We start from the raw sequence: 25,901 nt of genomic DNA, 5'->3' as shown, positions 1-25,901 counted from the left end.
AATGGAAGAAGACATGGGCAAATAAGTGTCTAAATACAGTATTAGCATCAGCAGAGGATTGCGGTCGCGTGAGTTATAGTTGCCTGCACTAACTATAACGGGGGAATTTCATTGGTTTTTTATGAGTAAAATGTCCAGCTAACTATAACATGTGTGAAACCTATGGTTTTTTCAGTGAATATATATATATATATCCAAAAGCAACTGTGGTCCACAGGCGGCGCGCTCTGCTGCTGGTGCGGTGTTGAGGGATCGGACCACATGCCCTCAGTCATAGGGTTACGCAAAGGAGATTTCACCGCACTCCCAGAGATGTGTTCAGTTATCTTTATTATTTCCAAAGAGCAGTTCTGTTCACCACTACGCGTTTCAACTGCCGTCTTCCTCAGGTGGTGATTGATTGCCTGCTTGCATTCTGCCACGCCTTAAGTTAAGTACTAGGCATTGTGGGGTTTGTAGTTCTCTTGTTCGAGGCATGATGGGAATTTTACTTTCAGTAAGTACGTTTCATTGCTAAGTGCTCATTGTCATTTCCCATATGCAAAATAATTTCGGCATTATAATTATAACAGAGTCAGTCTTTGTGCATCTCTGCGCCTTTACTCCTCTTTTTAAACAGGCCGCATCGACGTTGGTACTTGTGTGGGACCCTTCCTCACCTTTTAGACACAGACGAGGCAGTCCCAATAACGAAACATGCAAGGCGGTTTTCTGAAGTTTTCAGATATTCTATTTGCAGTCTTCAGGAGCTGAGTGCATACCGCAGGAGATACCGTATCTCCCCGTGTTTCTGTGAGTATCCATTACCATCGGGCGCCGCCGCCTTTGAGAATAATCCAAAAGCAACTGTGGTCCACAGGCGGCGCGCTCTGCTGCTGGTGCGGTGTTGAGGGATCGGACCACATGCCCTCAGTCATAGGGTTACGCAAAGGAGATTTCACCGCACTCCCAGAGATGTGTTCAGTTATCTTTATTATTTCCAAAGAGCAGTTCTGTTCACCACTACGCGTTTCAACTGCCGTCTTCCTCAGGTGGTGATTGATTGCCTGCTTGCATTCTGCCACGCCTTAAGTTAAGTACTAGGCATTGTGGGGTTTGTAGTTCTCTTGTTCGAGGCATGATGGGAATTTTACTTTCAGTAAGTACGTTTCATTGCTATATATATATTCAAATTTTCAAAATATAGTACAAAATCTCAACAACATATTTTATGAGCCCCAAGAAACAAAGCAGATAAATTGAATATCTCACGGATGCACTCAACTATCAACAAACACACAACTAGCAGTCATACCTCAACACAATCATACTCCAAGACATAGCTTAACATATCAATGCATGTTATAGTTCATTTCATAAACACATGCAGTAAAAACAGGGGAAGGAAAGCGCTTTCCTATGTTCTTCTTGATTATGGAAGTATCACCCGAATAGTAATTCAATGTTAAGAAGAGGTCCACAAAGGCCTAACCATCAACAGATTGTTGGAGTTCCCACAATGCAAAGTGCACCTAGTACTGCCCTATATCACTACTACAACTTCCCACTGACCCGCCGCCTCTGACCATTGATTGGCGAGGCACTGCTGGAGTTGGCACATGTGCAACCTGGAATTTGCAGCAATCATTACACATGATGCCATCATACCTAGGAGCATAATTACCACTCTTGCAGTTACTGCACGAGTGGTATGAAATAGAGACAACAGCTGCTGAAATGCCATCACTGTCTGCTGACAGGGTATGCTCTCCCTGTGACAGTGTTGAGAATTGATCCAAAGAAGAGCTGAATCAGTTGGGGTTGAAGATGAGACTTCTTGTTGTTTACTGTGAAATTTAGTCAATAGAGCAGGTTTACGGCTCTCTGGGTGTGTGCTGGACATTAATGTGTGCTGCTGCTCTTTATCAACCAGCTGTTGCGGTATGAGAATACGCAAATGCATGCTCTGCATCGATAAGACCACCAATGCCACACACTTTGTGAAGCGCCTTGGGGTTGTTGTGACCCTGAATTGTGAGCTGCTATTGTTATCCAATTACGACAAACCATACATACTTGAGGAGGGTTACAGGGATGTGAAAAGGCGCCTCTTTGAGATCTAATGTGGCAAGGAAGTTGCCTTATCAGAGTAAAAGCATGACATCCTGGAGAGTGGTCAAGTGGAAATCTTTCAACTGGATTTATTGAATAAGCGGCCTCAGATCTAGTATGGAGTGGAGTGAACGGTCCTTTAGAATGAGGAAGCACAGTGAGTAAACTTCCTTTGCTTGTTAGTGCAGGGGCGGTGTTTTTATGGCACCCTTCTGCAGGAGCACTGTGACCGCTTTATGGTCTTGACTGAGGTTGTCACGTCATGGTGGTATGTAATGTGGGGTGGTATGGAATTCGAGGTAGTATCCTTGCTGGACTACCACTTGGAACCACTGATCGGAGTTGATGATTCCTTCAGCGAGAGTGAAAACCTGCTTTCTACCCCTCACTCGACAGGTGTTGAATAATCAGGGAGGAATGTATGGACAGCCAGTGCTCAGAAGCAGGAGCTCCCTTCCTAGAGCCGCATCTTCGCTGGCCTTTACAATTGTTGTCCCTATAGCCTCCCCATGGATAACCCCAGACTGCATGGGAGTCATGACATGCCTTGGGCTGGTGTTGATAAGATTGTGCCTGGGCAGGTGGTGTTGCCTTAGTAGCCCCTATCGCCTCTGAAAGGATTTGCTTGTGCACCCAAAGACTTGGCAATCTCAGTATATTTCTTACTTGTGTCGAACATTTTGTTCACTTGGGGTCTAAAGAGATGTTCCACATCAAACAGGAAGTTAAGAAGATGCTGTACCACCTCTGGTTGAAAAGCTGAGATGCAAAGCCATGCATGCCACTGAAGGAGAACACTAGTGTTCACACAACCATAACCATATGCATTGAATGTTGCATCTAGGGTACATCTAGCGGTCATGTTAGAGACAGTTTGCCCCTCCACGACTCGTTCTTCACCCCTGTATCTACAGGTCTCAGGAAACTGTTGTACGAGGGCCACCATTTCCTTCCAACCTGTTGTATTGTTAGAGCAAGCGTACAAAGTTTGCGATTCACCCCTGGGCAGATGCCCCTACTGCCTAACTGGATGCACTCTTTCTTGCAATATGGACAAGAAGGGAGCCTGTGGGGTGGGGGGAGCTTGCCCTCTATAATTTAAAGAGGGTTACTGGGAGACGCCTTGAACTATCTCTCTGCCCTAGGCATTACTACCTTGTTCTAACAAGATCCTTAAAGTTCTTCAGAACGGCCTTAGGCATCCCTATGAGCAATGGCAAAAATTGGATTGTACATTCTGACCACTGTTCCCTGTAAGGTGCGCGCGCACCTCCGTTTCCCCGAGCGCACGGTGCGGTGTGAGAAGCCCGCACACACAGCACATCCCGGGGAAGTGTTTGTGCGCCGAAAGGCAGAAAATGCTCCTGCACTTGCTGCCTTTCTTTTCTAAATAGAGTGCGGCTGCAGGGCTAATTGTTTGCCTTTTGAAAGTATTTATGATAAAAATCCAGCCTTTGACGAGCGCTGTAATTAACATAATTACTTTCAAAAGGCCAACAATCAGCCCCGAAGCCGCGCTCTATTTAGAAAAGAAAGGCAGCAAGTGCAGGAGCATTTTCTGCAAGAAAATAAATGCATCAAGTTTAAAAGCACATCGTGTGCTTTCAAATGATCCTGAAAACACACATTGTATTTGTAGACTTGCTGCATTTCTTTTCTTAATGCAGCACGGCTCCGGGCCGATTGTGGGCCTTTTGAAAGAATTGATGGTAATCACAACGCCAGTCATGGGCTGCATAACATACATTCTTTCAAAAGGTGCTGGGGGCAGAGGGGAGGGGGCTAGTTCCCCACTTAGTCCTACCATCCCTTTTCAAATTCATCCCCCTTGGTCTGTAGTGGAGACGGGGTTCTATGTGCACACATTGCTATGTTAGCATACGCGCTTTAGATGTAAGATGCCATCTTGCCACTTTGCTGCTTTTGCACACGACACTGCAGGTAGCTGTTATTACAAGTAAAACTGCTTGCTTGCCTTTTCTTCACATGGGAACGGTCTGTTGTTCACATCCCTAGACGTGCACCGCGACCTTAGCCTGAACACTGTGTGCAGAAGCCGTCAAGGTCAAATAATAATGTATGCTGTTGAATTCAGGTTGATCGGCCCATGCTCTAGACACAACACGCACACAGCTGCAAATATCTGAAACTCGGGTGCCATTAATATTGCATTTGCATGCATGATTCAGGCACTTGGAGAAAACCTTTCCATACACAGAGAGCAGAGCTGATCTTGTGATGTGATTCACCTAAGCTGATCTTTGAGGTATGGGGTTCCCCATTCAAGCCTAGAGACCTTCTATTAGTTTATACAACTAATTTACTAGCGAAGGGAGAGTGGTTCACAAAGTATTATAGGACTTGTTTTCCACTATCATTTGTGATATGATTTCTCCCTTCATTTTTTATGGTATTGTAACAATGCTGATGGTTTTATTCTTAATCATTTGCCTGCTTGTATTAGCCAAAGTACTGCACGTTAGAGCACGTAGTTAAAAAATAAACATTTTAAACTTTTCCGTGTCTCCGATTACTCTTGTTGTGGACTGATATGAGAATAATAACGAAACGGTGTTTCTGATTCCCACCATTCCTGAGAGTACTCTAAGTCGCATGTTCTGGGTTGTCTAATCATTGGTAGCTTCGAGATGATACGGAGAACGAATGAGACGCTGATGCTAGTCGGATAGGGGTTCTGGGTACTGAGGTGAGTTTTTTGGTACACCACAATTCACTGAGGTCCTGGTTTCCTGTGCATAGTTCTGTGCATGAGCAGAATCCCCGCAACATGGCACACCTAACGTTTTGGTCTTATGATTGAGACGCCTTAGTAATGCTTATATTTGTCCACAACACCCTCAGTCTTGTTTCCGGTTGACGGGAGCGACGGTTTAAACCTACCTAAATAGTTGATATATAGGTTCTCTCAAGCTTGACAATTAAAAAGGTTTCATTTTAAATTCTAACCTTTTTGTGCTACCGTTTATATAGATTGTTTTTTTTTTTCTCTGTGTCCTTATGGCTGAAGTCGCTATTGCAGCGCATAGTCGCGCACCTCTCTGGCATCATTTGACGCAGTTCGGGGTGCCTGATGATGGGATAGCTATTATCTTTGTAGTGAGTGTCGATGCATCGTTTCCCTAGGAGTTGTTTTACTCTTGGGTTACTTTGCCGGAGGTGAATGCGGACGATAAGACGTTTCACACATACACTCCTACGGCGGTCCCAGCTAATTACACGCCGAATAGGACGCAGGAAATTCCTATTTCCGCCTGGCAGCATCGTATTTGGTTCAATGGTGCCCTCCCCCACACGGTTACATCGGTTCGTTTGGGTCCCTTGTCCATTCCAGGGGCCACTTGGCCAGTCTTGGCCGGGTTTACACCACATCCACGTTATTTGCAAGCCCCGCTGGATGACTCACATCAACTCCACATCGCCTTGATTACGGTACATAGGGCTTTAGTGCAATACGTTTCTCGCAATGTCCAGGTGGCAGCACCTGGAGTCGCGGCGCAACCAGCTGGCCCGGCTGGGATTACTATTAGTCCCGTCATGGTTAATTCGGTAATGGGCAAGCGCCCCCAGAATAAGGACGATATGCCTTATTAGCTTGCTGAGAAATTTGACCAGCTGGAAGCAGTATTTCCAAATTCTACTCCTGTGGAAAAACACAGGATCCTTACCATTAGTTTGCAGAAAGACTTAGTCCCAGAGGTTAATGATTGTCAGAACAGAGGTAAAGTGTTTGCAGCAGTCTACTCGAAGTGCTTCGGCACACCGTCTAGGACTGTTCTGCCCTCCGTGATCAAGCGTGTTCAAGATCAACACGGTCCGGAGGCGGCGGTCGAGTTAGGAATGAGTGTTGTCTGTGTGTTCGACGTAGTTGCTGATCTCATCCTTGCTAATGTCAAGGGAGATGCGGTTAACTTTCAAGTATCGAATGAACTGCGTCTCGTCGCCGACGTCGATAAACCCCGACAGTTACCGAAGATTATTGAGGAGGCTTATAAGACTATTGGCTGCAATAGTTTGGGGCTTAAGCCTTTTGCTAAAACAATAGCACAACCGCAAACTCAGACGGTTACGCCTCCTAAAGGCGACCGTCCAGCGTTTCCTAAACAAAATTGGAAAACTAAGAAACAGGGAAAGCAGCAACAGAAACAGGGGTCCCGGCCCGCGTCACCAGTACAAGTGACTACTGAACGCACATACGAATTGCGCGATCGCACTAGAATTAGGTCTCCTGATAGAATTCAGGTTCCTGAACCACGTTCTCCTCGTTCTTCACAGGAAAAATCGGTCTCACAGTCCGGTGGAGGAGAACATGGCAAAGGTCGGGGTGCCCAACAAGGACGTGAGCAGCTCCGCCAGGCTGACGGTAAAGGCAAGCAGGAAGAGTTTGCACGTCAGCGACCCCTGTTTCAGAAAAAGAAGGTTGCTGTACTAACAGCGAGGTATGCCACAGATGGTGCGAACGCAGCTTCGGAACCCGACATGGGCACTAACGCTGCTAGACAGCGCGGCAGAAGTTACAATAGTGCAGCAAGCACTGCGTCCATATCTGAAGGCGACAGCAACTGATACGTTCGTTACTGTAGAAACTGCTGACACTAGAGTGGCTCCCCCTGACAGACAATATGACATAGTCCTTTTAATAGAAGGTGACATACAACCTACCATAAAGGGGATTTTTGGGGAAAATCTGACCTCTACATATGACATTCTGTTAGCAGAGGCGGACTGGCCCCCAGCTTTCGTTTTGGCAGCTTCCAGAGGTGAGGAGGTAATCCTCCCATCTTTCGCGCACACTGTGCCGAAAGAGCAAGCTCAAAACTTTGCAGAAGAGTGGGCACATGTGCTTGTTCCAGCGTTGTACCATACTCAAGTTGGGTGGGATAAATTGTCACCTAGCCATGAGATTCCATTACGGTCTATGCCACAGCCACAACCCCAATATCCCATGCGCCGCGAAGCTCGATCTTACATCGCAGAAATCCTTGAACAATTGGAATATCAAGGTGTAATTGAAACGTGTGTCACCCATGAATAATCCTCTTTTCACTGTTACCAAACCTGATGGGTCGTACCGCCTAGTTTTTGATTACCGGCATTTAAACTCTCATTGTTGGACCTGTGCCGTACAGAATATCCACAGTTCTGCCCAAGTTGATAATTTCGTGAGAAAAAGGTTTAAGACCACACTTGACATCTCCAATGGCTTTTACAGCCATAACCTGTCCTCTATTAGTAGTCACTGGACAGCCTTTACTTCTGGCGGCAAACAGAAACAGTTTAAAAGATTAGCCATGGGGTACAAAAACAGTCCAGGAGTCTTTGCCGCACGTGTAGTCTCTCTGTTGAAGAGCATTGACCCTGATGCGTACTCGTATGTTGATGATATCTATCTCACAGACGACGAATTATGGCCGCATCTGTGTCGCGTTGACCGCATCATTGTTATGTTTGCGGACTTCAGTTACAAATTCAACTTTGCAAAATCACACATTGCAGAGTATACAGTGTTGTTTTGGGGCTATGAACTCAACAACGAAGGTCGAGGCTTAGCACCTCACATCCTGGAGAAATGCGCATGTTTGCGCGCACCAACAACTCTGAAAAATCTACAATCTTTGCTGGGTTTTTTGAATTTCGGAGATACTTACATTCCTGATTATACCCAGCGTATCAAGCTGCTATATACGCCTTGGTACAACCAACTTCTTCCAAATCGAGCTGGCTTCCTGAACATTCAGCTATCTTGCAATCTTTGCAGGCTGATCTTCTTGCTTCTAAATACTTACTGACGCGTGATAACCACACAAACCTGGTAATAAGAATTGTGCCTGGTGCGGTGGGTTTCACGTACTTAACGTTCAATGAGGGCGACACAGTCCCTATTGCTTACAAGTCACACCTGTACACTTCGGCTGAAATGCGCTTTTCCACTGTCGTAAAAATTTTGACTGCAGTGCAGATGGCAATTCTGAAAGAGAGCGCTGTCGCAAGGGAAACGCATGTTGGTTGTTACACCGTATCCTGCCCTAGAGGCAGTAACGAAAGCCAGTGTACCAAATTCTAAAGCTTTGCATCCACGTTGGATACAATGGGCCACTTCTTTGACATCTCCGGATGTCACTTACATCTTTGATGCCTCATTACAGACTCAGGAGTACTTGCAGTATGAATTTGGTCATCCGGCTCCTCTGTCCTTGCGCTCGCTTGAGGATTACCATTGTGTCATTTACACTGACGGTTCGGCGCAACTGGCGACGGTTTCTAAGCATGCTTATCCGGCGTCCTGCGCAATTGTGGCTGGTACTTTTGTGAATGGTGAATTCAAATATGATGTCGTGCACAAGCAGAAGTTGGGTGATTGTACCGCTCAGTTAGCAGAGCTTCGTGCTCTGGTGCCTGCACTAGAGTTTGCTGATCCTCATGTGACTACTCTTATAGTGAGTGACTCTTTTTAGTGTGTTCAGTCTTACAACGACAATTTATTCTTTTGGTCTCAAAATGAGTATCGTGATTCCACAGGTAGCACAATCAAGCATAAAATGCTTTGGGTTCGAGTCGCAGAACTTAAACAACGTCTGCCGCTCGTGAATGTAATTCATACTCTTGGGCACCAGCGAGTAGGTGTCCACGCTGTTGGAAACAGTTTAGCTGACGAAGCAGCGAAAACAGCAGTAGCAACATATCTAGTAGCAGCAGTTACAAGAGCCAAAAGTAAGATTGATGATGACATCTTGGCAGCAATTGCTGCAACAGAGAAGGGTGATAATTACCCTCGGTGTTTCCCTTCTAAATACTCTTATCATTTAAGTGCTGATAAAGTTCCCTATGTGAGAATTAACGACGTTGGTGACAGATTGATTCCCAACGCAGACTGCAGACTTTCCTTGATAACAGCCGCGCACGAAGGTATGGCTTCTGCCCATGCCGGCGTTTTTGCGACTGTTACTATCTTACAACAACGTTACTGGTGGTGCGAATTGTATAAACAGACTTGTGCTTATGTTCTTAATTGTGACATCTGCCAGCAGATTAAACCTTCGACTGCTGCGCGTCCACCTCAAACACAGTTGTACATATCTAATAAACCACTTGGGTGTGTTTATTTAGATCACTGCAGTCCTTTCTCCTCTGATACTGCGTATAAGTACATCTTAGTTGCAGTGGATTCGTGCACACGTTTTCTATGGGTCTGGCCACAACGGAGTGCTGATGCTCGAACTGTCATCAGGGATTTGCGTGTCTTTGTGTGAACTTTTGCATGTGGTACCCTCCATTCAGACCAGGGTCCAGCATTCGCCTCTAAGGCGTACAAGGATGCAATGCGATCTTTGGGGGTCCAAGTCAAATTTTCGTCACCATACCGGCCTTAGGGCAATAGCGTTGTGGAGCGAATGAACCGGGACTTAAAAGCAATCCATGACAGCTAGGGTTTTAGGTACTGGCAGGAACTGGTTGGCCCATTTGTATAGCGTTCAACGTGCACTTAATAATCTCCCTAGAAGGTCTCTGGGTGGGCGGACCCCATACGAAATGCTCTTTGGCATAAAGATGTTTGTCCCGGATCTTGATGGTCTAGACATGGCGGCGTCGGCCGCACCCTTTGACGTAGATGATCACTCTGCTGTATTACAGAATCTACAAGAGACCAGAGACAGTCTGGCAAAGGAACACTTGCCCTCCACAACTGATGCTGCACTTCAGATTCCGGAAGTTAGCTGGCTAGCTCGAGTTGGTGACCTGGTCCGTGAGAAGGTGGAGAACAAGAAGGAGTTTGGCCCCTCTTATCGTGCACCGGTTCCAGTACTTGGCTTGCAGGGTACAAGAACAGTCATTTTACCTCCACTTCCTGGTCGCAAGGATAACAGGTACATCTCCATTGACAATGTCAAACTACAGTGAGTGGCCGATTCTTCTTAGTAGGACTCTAGCGGTCTCTTGTCCAGCAATGCTAAGAAATTCTGTTTTGGCTCCAGTAAATACCAACAGGCCTGACGTTGCCATCGAGATGCATACAGCTGCTAATCCTTAATTGCCCCCACCGGCTGGTGGTCCAGTTGAAGATACTGAGTATACTTATCCCACAGAAGTGTAGTTGCCTGGTTTACAATCAAGTGCAGTTGACCAGTCACGTTTTTCATTTGATACTAACTCTATGACTTCCAATGCCCCATCGAAAATTTCTATTTTTGCTGTTTGGTTTAAAAGACATTTTTTAATTCCCCCTTGGACTTACACTTGGCTGGGGCTCCTATCTATTTTTTTGTTCATGTCGATTGGATTTGTGGTTGTATTTTTTCGTCTAGTGAATGGACAACATCTCGCCGAACGATCTGCAATTAGATTAATTGATGGAACTGTGGCACCCCACTCCTCGTCACACATCATGAAGAGAGACCAGACCTTTGTTAATATTACTGCCTGGCCTGTGTTAGATGGGATTGTATGGGATGCTGTCAAATTTCAAATTCATGGTCCCACAGAGGTGATAAATGTCCCCAATGTACTTCGTGTTTCAATGGGAGATGTTGTGAAACAAAACATACGCTCTGATGATTGGGATGTCCAAGCCGTAGAGGCTCCTTCTTTTTATTTGAAAAATCATGCTGCTTTTGATGCTGAGGATTTTTATTATGGAGAGTCGTTTTGCTACCAACACTATGGCAATCATTTCCTGCATAAAGCAAATACTTTCAGAAATGTTGTCAATTATACACAATGGGAACATTGTCCAGCACCAATTGAAGGCAGCTCCACAACTCTGGTGAAAAAATTTACATATTTTACTGATTTCAGTGTATCTGAACCTGAAGCCTTTTATTTTAAAATGGCTGCCGAGTCAGCATCCAAGGTTAGATTGACCCACACTAAATTATTGTATTCCAAGTCATTTCTGGATGTATTAGCTATAGGGGGCTTTGAGCTGTGAAAAGGTACTATTGATCTTAAATCTGTTTGGGGTTCTAAAGCATGGCAGGTACAAGGTACGGAACCTCTGCATCGTGCTTGCCTTATCCCAAACCACATGCTGTTTTTGAATTCTACCATTTTTCATACCACCAGCTTTGGTTTGGCGACTTCCAAAAAGATGAATTCCCCTACTATTCCTGATCTGGGTGCTTATCCAAAATGGGATAAATCACACAGATCTGCCCATTGATGAATTGCAGTCCTTCATTACTAATACATCTTTCAACATTTCCAACTTAGACCCTGAAGGGTGGTTAATATGGCAGAAAAGCTGAGATTCCTGTCAACATTGTTTTTCTGGGTCTGTACCCCGGCTATACACAGGTTAGGGTGGACCCCCGATTTGAATCTTCCCATTCTGTTACTACCTATTCTGTAGGAAAGCTATGTCAAACCTGGCTGCAACATTCCACCTTGGCATCTGTTAAACTTAATTTATCAAAATTGAATGACAAGGTAGATTTGACTGATTTTCTTAAGGGCCCTGTGGGTGGCAGGTCCAAAAGATAGGTGTATGCTGTTTACAACAAAGTTTGGAAATTATCTCAAATTAAAGCTGCTTCTAGATTAAGGGCTATTGATCAAGCCAATTTAGAAAAAGTGCTAGCTGTCATCGATAATAGCATTAACACCCTTTCTTCTAGAATTTACACGTTAGATAATATGGTTTCATCTGTTGTGGATATTGTTCAGGATGATATGTCTGTTTTATACCATTGTCAAAATCAGTTGCGTTCTATAATGCAGTTTGCATGGACTTTACAAACATTGAAGGCTGGGAAAATTCCCTGGGACTACATGAACACATTGTCTTTATTCCTAACGTTTAATCTGACTGCTAAACAACAGTTCATGTCCATGAAAGATGCGATATACTCATTATTGCATATTGAAAAGTTGGAACATTTACCTTTCTCTGTGGCCGAATCAAACTCAGCTGTGTGACTAATCCATTGTTTAATCACCTTACCATTTCCATTGTTTAAGTTCAGTTCATGTATGAAACATTATGCCCTAGGCAGATACGAACCATTGGGTACTGCTTTCCTGCATGAAGTTTGGTCACTCCCATTTACATGCAGGTGCCTGAGAGAGGGTAAAGAAGTTTATTTGAAAGGAGAGGAATGCACTTCCACACCTGATCACTCAGTAGCCTGTAGGAACATCCAATTGCATGGTGCATGCAACGTTCAGGCACCGAATTTAGCTTGCATTCTGAAGGGAAATCCTGTGCCAGCAATTACACCCACTTTTACATTATTAGCCAACGGTAGTTATTTGCTATTAAACAATGAGGCATGCTAGTGGGGACTCCGTACATTGTAACTGTCTCACAATGTGTAGTCTGTTGTAAAAATGTCCTCTTCCCACCCCCGCATGGGAGACTGGATGTATCCATCTGGCCTTCCATACCAACCTTGAAAGCAGAGCTCAACAAGATGAGCAGAATAAGGGCTCTATTGTCTCAAAAAGAAGTCGCCCTGACTTCCTCCTGTGAAACATTTGTCCTTCACGTAGCAAACACCCGCACCGAGGTGCATGCTCTTTTAAATACTGATCTCCCCCTCCATTTCGGTGCATTGATTCATACTATATTCAATGCCTCGTCAACAACTGGCTTGGTGCATTTTTTCAAAGTTGTGGGCTCCAGCCTTGTGACCTCCTTCCAAACAATATTTGGTGTGATACCGGCATTTTTTCATTCTATTTTTTTCCTGCGTCTACGGCGGGCTTCCATAGATTCTCGCCTTGACTGCTAGTGTGCTCCTGTTGGTTTGCTTGCTGCGCGATCTTTATCACACAACAGCCTGCCCCGGCTACTTCAACTGCGCAACCGGATGCTTGATTACTATGGAACATTACCACTGGCCACTTTAAGCGTAGCCTATGGATTATCCTTCCGGTTCTCATACTTTACTTGCGTGCAACCTGTTTTCCATTGCCTAGATTGTCCATTCGAATGGGCTCTGGATTTGTGTCGGTCGAACACGGCGTCTCCTGCCCCGGATTATGATCGACTAACGAGTCCCTTAGTGGCTCATGAGTTGGACTGTTCTGGTATCGGGATTATGGCATGTGGAGTGGCGCATGGAGTCCTAGGGAATTGGGATATATATGCGGCAGCATATGACTTCTTGGCGAGAAGTTATCTTGAAGAACACGCAAGTTGTCCTCTGATTGTGCTAGAGGCTCCAGTTATCGAAGAACATGTATGTTCATTTGCTTTACTTGATGGCTGACTCTTTTACTGAACATTATAAGGACTTCCTCTTGGAGGCAGTTGCAACTTATTGTGCCTACACGTTGATGGATTGAATTGGCAGTTGTCCATCTTCCGCATGTCCTAATCCAGATTTTTAATTTTTCTTTTTTACTCCACATTGGGATGTATGTCGCCCCTGAGAGAGGTTTTAATTTTTCTTTTTCCCAACAAATTTTTCGAACTTTCACTACCAATTATATGGACTGACAATATATGAACTTGGTTCTGTCTCACTCGAAATTGAACTCTGCGTTCCTACATTGATTCCGTATTTTGTTCGTGGTCCGATCAAGGGAGGGTGTATTGGAGACAGGGTTCTATGTGCACACATTGCTATGTTAGCGTAAGCGCTTTAGATGTAAGACGCCATCTTGCCACTTTGCTTGCACACGACACTGCAGGTAGCTGTTATTACAGGTAAAACTGCTTGCTTGCTTTTTCTTCACATGGGAACGGTCTGTTGTTCACATCCCTAGACGTGCACCGCGACCTTAGTCTGAACACTGTGTGCAGAATCCATCAAGGTCAAATAACAATGTATGCTGTTGAATTCAGGTTGATCGGCCCATGCTCTAGACACAACACGCACACAGCTGCAAATATCTGAAACTCGGGTGCCTTTAATATTGCATTTGCATGCATGATTCAGACACTTGGAGAAAACCTTTCCAGACACAGAGAGCAGAGCTGATCCTGTGATGTGATTCACCTAAGCTGATCTTTGAGGTATGGGGTTCCCCATTCAAGCCTAGAGACCTTCTATTAGTTTATAAAACTAGTTTACTAGCGAAGGGAGGGTGGTTCACAAAGTATTATAGGACTTGTTTTCCACTATCATTTGTAATATGATTTCTCCCTTCATTTTTTATGGTTTGTAACAATGCTGATGGTTTTATTTTTAATCATTTGTCTGCTTGTATTAGCCAAAGTACTGCACCTTAGAGCACGTAGTTAAAAATAAACATTTTAAACTTTTCCGTTTCTCTGATTACTCTTGTTGTGGACTGATATGAGAATAAAATAACGAATAGGTGTTTCTGATTCCCACCATTCCTGAGAGGACTCTAAGTCGCATGTTCTGGGTTGTCTAATCATTGGTAGCTTCGAGATGATACGGAGAACGAATGAGACACTGATGCTAGTTGGATAGGGGTTCTGGGCACTGAGGTGAGTTTTTTGGTACACCACAATTCACGGAGGTCCTGGTTTCCTGTGCATAGTTCTGTGCATGAGCAGAATCCCCGCAACAGATCTATGATGCCAACCCCATGCTTCTACATACACAGTCGTTAATCTCTGCTCTCTGTTTGGACAGTCGCTGATTTTGCACATACACCAGCAGAGTAGCGTCTGGAGAAGTCACTTGACCCTTGAATTTGGCGAGGAGGTGGAAACATCCATGAGGCAGACGGGTGCCGTTGTCAGTGACGGCCTCGGATAAAGCATCCAAAGATGCTCCATACACCTCTGTGGAATGCAGTAAAGAGTACTGCCTCCTGGCTTGGATTGATCTCCCGCCTTCTCCATCCCATCTGACACATTCCATGGAAAGGGTGTTGACCTCTTTCAGAGCCAACAGCGGACCACTTTCAAAGCATCACAGTCGCTGAAACAGGTGAAGAGGTAAACTACTTAGGTTCTCTTTTGTTGCCTCTGTCACTCCTCTTTGCCATCATGTCTCCCACTGTTTACCTTCTTTTCTCCCACTCTTTCCTTTTCTCTTCTGCACCTTCCTTTCGCCTGTACTTCCGTTCTTACACTTGTCCGACACTTTCCACTATTCCGTCATGTATTCCTTTGTCACGCTCTTCCATTGACACCCTTTATTCCTTTCCTCACTCCCACCCTTCATGCCCTTCCACCCTTCATGCCCGTCCTCACTCTCACAATTCATTTGTTTCCTCCCTCCCACCATTCCCAGTCCTTCACTCGCTCTCTTCCTTTCGGTCACTGCTCTTATAGTCCCGCCCTTCCTCCTAGGTTGCTTCACATTACAAACATACACGAGTGCCCGAGTCTGGATCCGACCTGTTGAAGTAAGTATTCACTATTTCTATTTAGTTTGCTGTGAGTTCTTGCTCATGCCTAGACCACTCCTGTGTTTTTCCCCGTGGCCCTTCTGGGCCTGACACCCCAGTTGGAGACTATGAATTCTGAGTTTAAACAAATTCAGCATTTGACAATGTTCAGTATAGTGGCACATAATGTAGCTCGGATGTTTTGCTCAGAAGATTTAATGATGTTGTACCGTCAGGCAATGTGTGAAGTTTCTAAGTTTACGATAAGGGCTACCACACCTAAAATCTGTTTATGTAGGTAGTGGCTTCTCACGCCCAAGAATCAGTGGGATAACTTTGTGGGTCCCCTTAGAAAGGGAAATCTTAGGGCCTGATACACAAATCTATTTGCATGCCTAAGGTGAATTTCCAAGGTTGCATACTTTTAGATCGCGCGCCTAGCGTTGCAGTGCGCAGCAGTGCTCGCGCAGCGAGAGACCTCTAGTAGGGGGTTTGGAAACTGACCTAGGAATCACACACGCTAGTGTGTGTGCTTTTCCTTTTGGGCCACGCTATTGGTCTTTGCGTGCGTCTTTTTTTACAAAGACAGTACACAATTGGCCAAAGGCGGGCGCATTGCTCCGCCCATGACCTATTGGTGTCTGTTACGCACAGCAGCAGCATATGTTTCCAATTATCGTGCCCAGACACGGGCGCGATAATTGGAAACATATGCTGCTGCTTGCAACCGCGCGCGCACACCAGCAGCTCCCGCATCTTGTGCCCCCCATTCGCGGGCTTGTTGTATATGGCTTCAGTGAGCTGTAAAACGGGTTGCTTGGATTTCGGAATGCTCCTTTGGGGGAGCATGGTGTGTGCGCGTTGTGGGGGGATGTTTGCACATGCCTGGAGCTAATTACAGGCCGTGGCGGGCATGTCCAGCCTGGGATAACAGCAATAGAGAAGCGTCTGTCTGTCCAAGGGCAGCGCTCGGTGACTCATTTTCACAAACTAGAAAGAAAATCTAAGGAGCAACACACTGGTGTTAAGGAGAGTGGTCGAGAAGAAACAGGCGCACCGCCCTCTTGAGGGCGTGCATTAGCATCTGCTCAAGCAACATCCCCAACCATTAATCATTTTTGAGTTCCGGGGTAGTGTGCTACAAGCCGAAAAGCGCTTTGACGCCTAGTCCGGGGTAGTAAGCGCTATATAATTGCAATTAAAATACAATAATATCATGCGCGCCAGGTAAGTACCAGTAAAAAAAAAGACATACACTGCCTGACGAACACTCCCACTTGAAAACCAGACACAGAATGGGATGCATGAACGGGTAGCATCACTCAGGCGAAAACATTCCTGCCTGACCAGTGCATGCAATGCAGTATTTTACATGGAGATACAGAAGTGCAGGGACTCATTTTTCAGAGTGCTGCTTGCTTCTGGGAAGTGCTGGTACTCTCCCATTAAATGCATTGCAGCAGTGCTGAAGAATACAGGTACTGTCCCTTTCAAATTAAAGAAGGGCATGTACTCAGTACCTGCCTGCTATTGGGAAGTGCTGGTCCCCCCCCACCCCACCCCCAGTACCTGTCTGCTTTTTGAAAGTGCTGGTACGCTCCCATTCAAAGTATTATTACACCCCTACTGAGAAATTGAGGTACTCTCCCTTTCGAGTTCTAGAGTCGCAGACACTGAGTACCGGACAGTACCTGCCGACTTACGTCACTATGCTTAACCAGAAGCTATATGGAAATGCACGTGCGTATGTTCTTCCACATTTGAAGCAGAGGTTTGATGACTGTAGCGCCTCGCCTTCTTCTCGGAATCTACTTTAAAATGGGTGCAATATTGTGATTTCGTTATTTTGTGTTTAATGGCTGAAACAGAAATGTCGAAAAAGTAAATGGATAAATCTGTACAGCACACTCCGCCAACATAGTGGCATATGTTTCTTTCCGGTTTACACATTGTCACGTCTGTTGACAAGAATTTAACCGAAATTACAAAAACAAACAGACGGAATTGCATGCAGACCCGCTTTCAAATTAACTCTTTCAACAGAGTGTTTATGATTTTTTACACATTTTGTATAGCATGAACTTGACCCGAATGCACTGGAGCAGTGTACAGGAGCACCAGTTACATCACACAACAGCACATTTATGTGTTTTAAAAGAAAAAAAAATTAGGCATCAGGAGTTTAAGAGATTTGCCCAGAATCACAGGATGTTAAGCTGCGGAGAATCAAGCCTATCTCCACACTTCAAAAATTAGCACCTCTGTCCGTAACTCCTAATTTTATGGCGATTTTCTACAAACTTTTTTTTTTCTGGCCAGTGCACTATATCGAAACATTATTCCATTTCAGCAGACTTTGCACTTATCCTTCCATAGTAATCAAAAACGTAATTTGCCGTCTTGGCGCTTTAAAATAAGTGGGATTACTCACTTCTATACTCTATATCGAAGGTTTCCTGCCACCATAAATGATTCTCAATAAATGGCCGACATTAAGAATACAAAGATATTGTGTCTGGCGAACAGAGGGACATTTTTTTCCCGTTTTTCTGGGTGCAAGGCGAGTGGGTGGGGTCTCTTGTAGTGAATTGTCCCATCAGCACCTCGCACGGATGCGCATGCCAGGCCCACCCAGGAGCCCCCTCCACTGCCCCTCGGAGGGCCTGGGAGTGGGTGAATAATTGGCGCAACACAGCCTCATTAGGGCCAATTGGGCATGAGCTCCTCTCTTAGAGTACGTGTAATGAGGGCACTGTTTAGTCAACACGGGTATCAATAGAAGCCATTAGGCGCCGCGAAGGTGCCTGGGAAGGTGCACTGAGGAACACCGTTTTCAGGTAGGTGATGGCGCAGTTGGTTTGCAGTGGGCACGACCCTGTCTCTTTACCCTGACCCCGTGAGCTTCCCAGGGCTGCAGCCAGGCTGCAAGTGGAAATGAAGGGAGGGCTAGTAAAACCAAATACAGGTGGAAGGTTATTGGAGGTAAATATACATCATGTGAGGGCAGGCCAGACAGCGATAGGCGCTGGGGACAGTTAGCCCCGTGTGTGAGGAGCTAGGAGACACTGCGGAATCATTGATAAGCATGGTGAAGTTAGGCCGGTTTATTTGCTAGACAATCATTCACCCCACCTGTCTGCCCCTGCAGTGGGAGGTGGCTCTGCATGTTTGTCTGGTTTGAACTACCGTGTTCACAGGAGCGTACCTACAGTTCTGTCACAGTAGTGAATGAGCAGTGTCTGTCTGACAGTCTGAAAAGTGTACACTGTATCACTCCTTGAGAGAAAAGACACAAGCTGCTGTGTGCAACAGGTGACATGGTGTATAAAGGCCCTGCAAAGCACTGCACGTGCGTACAGGGGTTGGCTGGACCAAGGATTCTATATAACACGGATCTGTGAGTGCTGGAGCCGTGACGTGGGAGCCACGCACCAGCCTCCTACTACTAAGGATGAAATGCAGCATGCCACTGCGCGGAGGCCGGTCTCCCAGCATGCTCTGCGGTATGCCATTATTTGCACTTCTAGTCAAGTGAGCCCTTGCCTTTGCACTCAATGGCAAATAACTATTCCCAAGACTCCTGTCTGTGCCCCCATACTTAAGCACAGCTGTGAGCGCACTACATTTGGTTTGGTCCATAAAAAGTCGCACCACGTCCCACAATCTCATCTCTCCTTGACGAGTGCACGTCCCAATATCTTTGCTGAAGTCCCAATCGAGCATTAAGATGATGTAAAAAAATCGAGAGGCCTCCCCACCCGTCCCACTCCCTGTAACACCCCTCCCATTCTTCCTTAACAGACTGGATGTCCCTACCGCGAGGGTGACCGGTCGCCCCCTGCACGGGACAGGAGTACTGCCCCAAGGCCCTCACTGCTCCTGTCCCTGCACAGAAGCTTGAGGTGGAGTCTATCAGACCCGCCACACTCCAGCAGGGGATCCATCCAGATGTGCATGGCAGGAGTTCACAGCTGCAGGCCTGTGCCCTGCCACTGGTGCCTCCTGGGGGGTGAGGCTCTGATGGGGTTGGGGTGCACTGGCAGAGGAGATATCGCGAGGCGACTTCCTGGGGGCGATGCAGCAACTGACGATTAGGTGCTCAGGAAAAGCAAAGCCGGAAGCGCACTCCACTGTTTTGGTTTGTTTCAGATTACAGACCATGTTTTGGCGCTTCTCAGCCTCCCACGTACATTGCCAGTAAGGTGAGGAGTAACCTGGAAACATTGACAGGAAGCTCGGTGTGCTAGTGCACCTACTGCTGAGAGCTGCGGCAGACTCCCCCAGCGGCTCATCATTCCAAGGTATAAAACACGGAAAGAGTGCCGCGGAGTTGGGAAGCGCCTCTCGGAGAACACTATTTAATGCAGGCGTCTAAATCCGAAAGTATGGGAAGCAAGCAGGCTGCTGACTGACAACCTTACACAATATGCTGAACTGCTTTAAGGCGACGAGGCTGAGCTCCCGGACAGTCCTTTCTCTCTTGCCTCTTAAAACAAGCATTTGCAATGCAATAGGTCTCGCATTTACGCGAGTTTGAGCTATTGACATTGCAAATGATAATGCCTTTTATTTTTGTTTTCGTTTTTAAAAAACATAAATAAAAGGCATAGTCATTTACAATGCCAACAGCTTAAAGTCGCGTAAATGTGAGACCTATTGCATTGCAAATGCTGGTCGATTTAGGAGTGTAAATCCATGCTTGATATTATCAAAAGCTACATACACTCACTCTCTTTCCGGGAGAGTATAGTTTTGCCCGTAGGCAGGGAGAGGCTGTCCCAGGCTTGAAATGCCCATGGGGTTTTTCACAAACTTTGAGCAAAGCAATCCCACCCTATCAAGTGCAGGTTTAAATTCTTTCAAGAAGCAAACCATCAGCCCCGCATTTAGAAAAGAAATGCGACAAGTTTTTATATAGTGCAAACTCAACCCAAAAGTATTGAAGCGCCTCAAATGATTTTTTTTTTGTGGTATGCATGGGGAGATTAATTGATTTGCCCAGAATCACAGGATGTTATGCTGACCAGAGACTCAAAACCCATCCTAAATCGGCAGCTCGAGCATTACGCCACAACCTCTATCACAAGAGCAGAAGCATTTTCATTATATACAACGTTATGCAAAAAACAACCATTAGCAAAGCCAATAGTCCTGGCTTCTTGTAGGTGTAATGTTACTTGAATTATATATCTGTATGCAATGACAGAAGCAGCAAAATATCAGTCGGGTGGCACACTATGCGATGCACATATTGCAAGCTTAATTGCATTTAAGCCACGCCCTTAATTGCATCAGTTACACCCCTTTTAGAGACCCCCCTAGTTTTTTCATCCCACTCACAGCCCTGGTCCACGCGCGCGGTCGAGTTCTTGGCACACATAGTCTTGTCTGCAGCACACAGAGACCTTACACTGCCCCACATAGAGGATAAACATTAGAGGGAACATTGGGCTTGACCCTGTTCCTCATGGGAACAGTCCAGCTCGAACTGCCAGGCCAGGTCTCCCTGGACCGGAAACAAGCATCCTGGAACCGGTTTTGGAGTATTATCCCTCATCAGCCAGGCTAGCTTGAATCCTGTGGCACAGTGAGTAAGGGACCCACGTCTTGCATACATACCCATCCCACTTGGGGCGAAAAGTGCAGAAAGTTCTTTTACATTGATTGTCACTTTTCAGGTCAAGCACCTTTTTTGGGGGAAGATTCGGTGTGCTGGTCTTTACTGAGCCCCTTCCTGCCACCTTTTTAACACCATGTCTTTGAAGTTTGTTTTGTGCAGAGGAGACTGGCCTCCTTTGTGTGTTTTTAAAGTAGAGGGTATAGAAATATTTCTGATATGGGTTTTTCCACACCTCTGGGATAATCAATGAGGTTTTGATGTATTCTACCCTCTTGACCTAGCTATATGGTAGACTGAAGAATTGGGGTTCTTTGACACAGACTTTGGTCCCTTCACAGCCTAAGACATCTGAGATTTGCTCTTAAGTGCCAATGCCCAATCCCTGATATGCGGACCCAAAAGCCATGCACCACTCAGAACTCCTCCCAACATCATGTCATCAAACATCTAGCATTTCTGTAGGGTTTTCAGTTGAAAAGCTTAGCAAGCCTGTGCCCCTGTGGTCATCAGAGGTACAAATGAACACACTGAGTGCAAGCTCACAATTCAATAATGGGGATACAGTGGGCAGAGCTTGAAAAGCTTTCAGTCTAAACTCATCCTTGAAAACTCTGAACAAAGCAATAGTAAAAACAAAATTTCGGTAATTCTATGCAACTTCTACCACAGCCGATTTTCAAAGTCTGCAGCATGTGAGGTACTGAAATATTAATGCACCCTGCAATGAGACCACAAATTTCTTCAGTTCCGAAGCAAGGCACCCACTGAAACACCAGAGTTGCATAGAATTATCCATAGCTTTCAATTGGGGCGCAGATGATTTCAAATCAAAAGGCAGAAAATAGAATTTGAAGGAGACATAAATGTTGTGGGGCTTAGGGTTGACCTCTGGCGTCATACTGACTCTCCGTAGGAAACTTAAAACAAGCATTTACAATGCAACGGTCTCGCCATTGGTAAAGTTAGAGCTATTGGCATTGCTCATGACAATGCCGTTTCTTTAAATGTTTTAAAAACAAAAACATAAACAAAAATAATGTCATGAGCAATGCCAATAGCTCTAACTTTACCAATGCCGAGACCATTGCATTGTAAATGCTTGTTTTATTTCCTATTAGTTTGCCTTTCCTTGGCGGTCCACCCTTCTCATTAGCCTGTTGCGGTTTCTCCCTATGACATTCTCCTCCTTCATGCTCATAGAGACTGTTGTGTGTAGTCCTGTGGTGGAAATGCAAAACCAATTCAGAGTTCGGCATCGCCACAGTTCCTGTGATTCCCGTGTCTCCCAGTGCCATCCAATAACCGCACAAACCATGCAGTGTGTTGCCAACTGTTTAAACAAATAATTTGATTTCAATTAGCCTGCACGCTATCATATGTAACATATTAATATGCACACACTTAGCATCTCCCATCATCCCTAAACACAACTGCCGTGCAGTTCGTTTTCGTTTGACCTGCCAAGTCTGGCCATCTGTAGATGTGCACCTGCCACACGACCACGGGTAACCAGATGTAAAAGGATAATAAATGGGGAAATTGCTAACGAGAGTATTAGCACGTGTCAGTCCCCCCAAAAGTAAATTTCACTGTGCTGCATTATTTAATTCCCCAAATATAAGGCTGGTGTTAATAAGCTTTTTACTATCTGCTTTCAACAGTTTTGGGTTTCTCTGAGGCACTATGTCGGTATTAATACATCATTGAGTATTCATTCAGGTCAATGTTTTATTTAACTTAAGAATTGTGAAAAATGGGAGCATCGAACCACATAATGTAGGTTGCAACATATGGCGAGCCACTGAGTCCGGAAGAACAAGGTCTGCTTAAGAGAAGAATCACTTGAATCTCTATATGAGCGACAACACTTTATCATTACCATGATGTGATGTTATGACACAGGAACGATAACAAACAATACAGGGATAGCGAAGATAGTGGACAACATGCGCAACATTTAGGAAGGCTGCGATCATACAGACAATCGTGCACCTTTTTGCATACAAGAAATTCAAACCACGCATACATACGTGCGATCACAGGACAAGAAACACACAATAACACGTGAAAGCAACAGCGAAAGTGACAATCCTTTCAGTTGCAGACCCCAAACCATGCAACCCTGTATCACTAACTTCGGAAGCAGACTTATTTGGGATTTAGAAAAAATAAAAAAGGTCTTACCCATTCACACAACCAGTCAAACCAAAACACTTTAAACAACTGCTTCCTTTGCTTTTAAGTATGAACAATGATGTATGTACCCCTTAACCAGACCAGGCGAATGTTATCTTCGCATTTAGAGATTACTTTTTCACCCACCTGGAATTTTTTTTTATCTCAGCATAAAGGAGTTTTCCCCAGTCCAATAACGTGTTCTTCTACCTCCCGGGGCGTTGATGCGCCATTCTGTTCCCTTCTTGTGCCACTAAATACCCATCTGTTCCTCTTAACGGACTATTAAAGCTGCTGCAGATACGCCTGTTTCTTTCTCGAGCTATTGAACCAGTTTACAATCATACCTGCCGTGACTCACACTGTTACGACCGGTTACAGTCTTGCATGCCCTTTTCTTGGGATATTACGGTTGCCTCCTACCCAAGAACTGTTTCTCCTCAGGCTGTTGCTTGCCACTGTCCTGTCTGCTACATTCTCGTGCACTCAGTGCTGCTGGAGCAATGTAAGCCTCTTCCCTGGACAACCAATGCAGATCTGGACTGTCTATCCAAATGGCATGCAATTAACGGAGGTTAAAGGCCGCACTATCCCCATCTCACCCATGCTCCCAACTTACCTCAGTCGCCTCGGCCGGTGTGAGCCCCTGTCAGGTTCAGGGAAAGCTTGACTCTTAGCAGTGGGACAGGAATCCCCACTCACCGGCCATCTTGAACATCCGGCTCGACGACGTGTACATCTATACGTCACTCACCCGGCGTTATTGCGTCACGCGAAGCACCCCGGCCTTGAAAGGATGCTTCTGCCCTTCGATTGGGATCGCATCTATTTAGCGACAGTTTTAAGTATTCCTCAGCAGTGACCCTAAGTGCATGAAGGAAATAAGACTGCGAACTGTCCGGGTCGCTCTGTCTGTAGACATAAAAGAAGGGCTACGATGGACTGGTTCTTGCAGAGGAACTAGGTGGCTCACTGGGAATGAAGCTATTAGATTGTCTTATTTGTTTTTTTTTAAAAAGGATTGTAAGAATTTCCAAATTACGCCAAGTACACGTCGGTTCCAAACATTTTATGAGAATTTTTAAAATCCAGTACGCCATAGAAAGTTATGTAATTATTATATCTTATTTACAATACTATCATTATAAAAAGTCCGATTAATTTATTTTTGAAATTGTGTTGCTCCGGCTATAATATTATAAAAACAGTATTTCTGGCGTTTGTTTGGTTGCTCGCGCCCTTATTATTACGAAACTAGTCCATACTAAGATGGCCGTTGCTTTCGCTGAAGTTTGTTAAAGGGAATTCAACCTCTCACCCCTTTCCATCTAGGCTGTCCCTACAAGGCCTTAAGTTTCCTGTTCGAAAATGTCCGCTCGTTTTTACGTGTCTTCTAGAAACAGTGTCTCCATGTTTAAAGTCCTCTGTCTATGCCCATACATGTACTCAGGGACAGCTGGAAGAGGACGTACCTAATTAAGTTCTACGGACGCGTAATTCAGTTTTTCTGTAATCGGAACCGACTGCTATGAGCGAGAGCATCTTAATGTTTTTTTTGTTTAGTGAGTTTAGTCTTGTGTTCTCAGAAGAATGTGTATTACGCCAGTTTGTGGGGGAATCGGAGAATGTTGATGTAAAAGCTCACGGCTGAATCAATATTTAGCATACAGAGTAAGAGCAGGGGGAGAGGACGCCAGGAACACCACCGCCTTTCTCCGAGGCAGAGCAGAAATGCCTCGGAGAAACGCAGCGTCCTTTTCGGATTCGGGGGCATGTTTGTCTTTTCTCTCCTCCAGCCATTGGCTGGAGGAGAGAATGAGACTTCTTGCAAAAAACACGCCCCCCGATCCGAAAAGGACGGGGCATGATCGGAGTGACGGGACCTCTTCTCCAGTGGCTGGCCAACATTCAAGAGCCCAGCCAATGGAGAACAGGGGAGAAGAGGGGCGGGTTCAAGCCCCTCTTCTCCAAAACATTAAATCTCTCGACTTCCGGTTCTGCCTTCGGCAGACCGGATGGTCCCGAGACCTAAAAAGGCTTTCATGTCAACAAGAAACTTTTCCGAGCCCACAAACTACATGGGAGAATGATGCCCAGGGTGTGTATATTTGAGGAAGCTTTGTTTATCAATAGTGACATGTTAGAACACTAGAAACGGGCTTCAGACTCTTACAAATACATAGTATACAAAGGTTTCATAATTTCAAACTGGAATCCATCTGTGCCTTTCTGAATCTTTAAAGTATCATATAATTTCTATTACTTTCCACTTTCTAGAAAACAATTTAAGAAACCTAATTTGAAAGAGTTAAAGTCTTCTTCAACTTTTGTATTTCTACCTAGAAATGATAACTATAGAAGTGATCATAAACTACTCACCAATTTCGTCCTTCTTCATAGTATCCAAACCATATTCTTCAGCTAGAGAACGGCACCTTACTAATCGAAGAAATGCTGCGTTTCTGCCTGACGATGACAAAAAAAAAAGAAAGAGTGCGAACAAGGACGATTAGCATCACAGGTTAGGTTTTTACTCTTTCAAAGTCTTCCTTTTTATCTTACAAGTCTACATTTGAAGTTCTACTTAATGGCACTTTCATGATTGATGTGATGCTGAGAAGATGCCATGAATACATAAGCTATATGAAGCAGAGTAGTGAACGAGATTTTCAAAACTATCTTTCAGTAAGTGGAAGATGTTGGTCAACAAACGTACACCTGACAAATTTTAAAATAAGTCACCTTATAG

General features: G+C 45.1%; 1 protein-coding gene across 1 annotated transcript in view; it reads right to left on the bottom strand.

Moving 5' to 3' along the window:
• NAE1 (NEDD8 activating enzyme E1 subunit 1) overlaps positions 1-25,901 on the bottom strand; it is a 161,598-nt gene that overhangs the window by 70,811 nt on the left and 64,886 nt on the right. The window contains exon 16 of the mRNA XM_085639586.1: positions 25,532-25,618. Coding sequence (XP_085495712.1) covers positions 25,532-25,618 — 87 coding nt within the window. The remainder of the gene's footprint in view (positions 1-25,531; positions 25,619-25,901) is intronic.

The sequence above is a fragment of the Triturus cristatus genome, chromosome 12, assembly GCF_964204655.1.
Source record: "Triturus cristatus chromosome 12, aTriCri1.1, whole genome shotgun sequence".
Lineage (NCBI taxonomy): Eukaryota > Metazoa > Chordata > Amphibia > Caudata > Salamandridae > Triturus > Triturus cristatus.
Note: the sequence above shows the minus strand (reverse complement) of the source record. Positions and strands in the feature narration are given on the sequence as shown.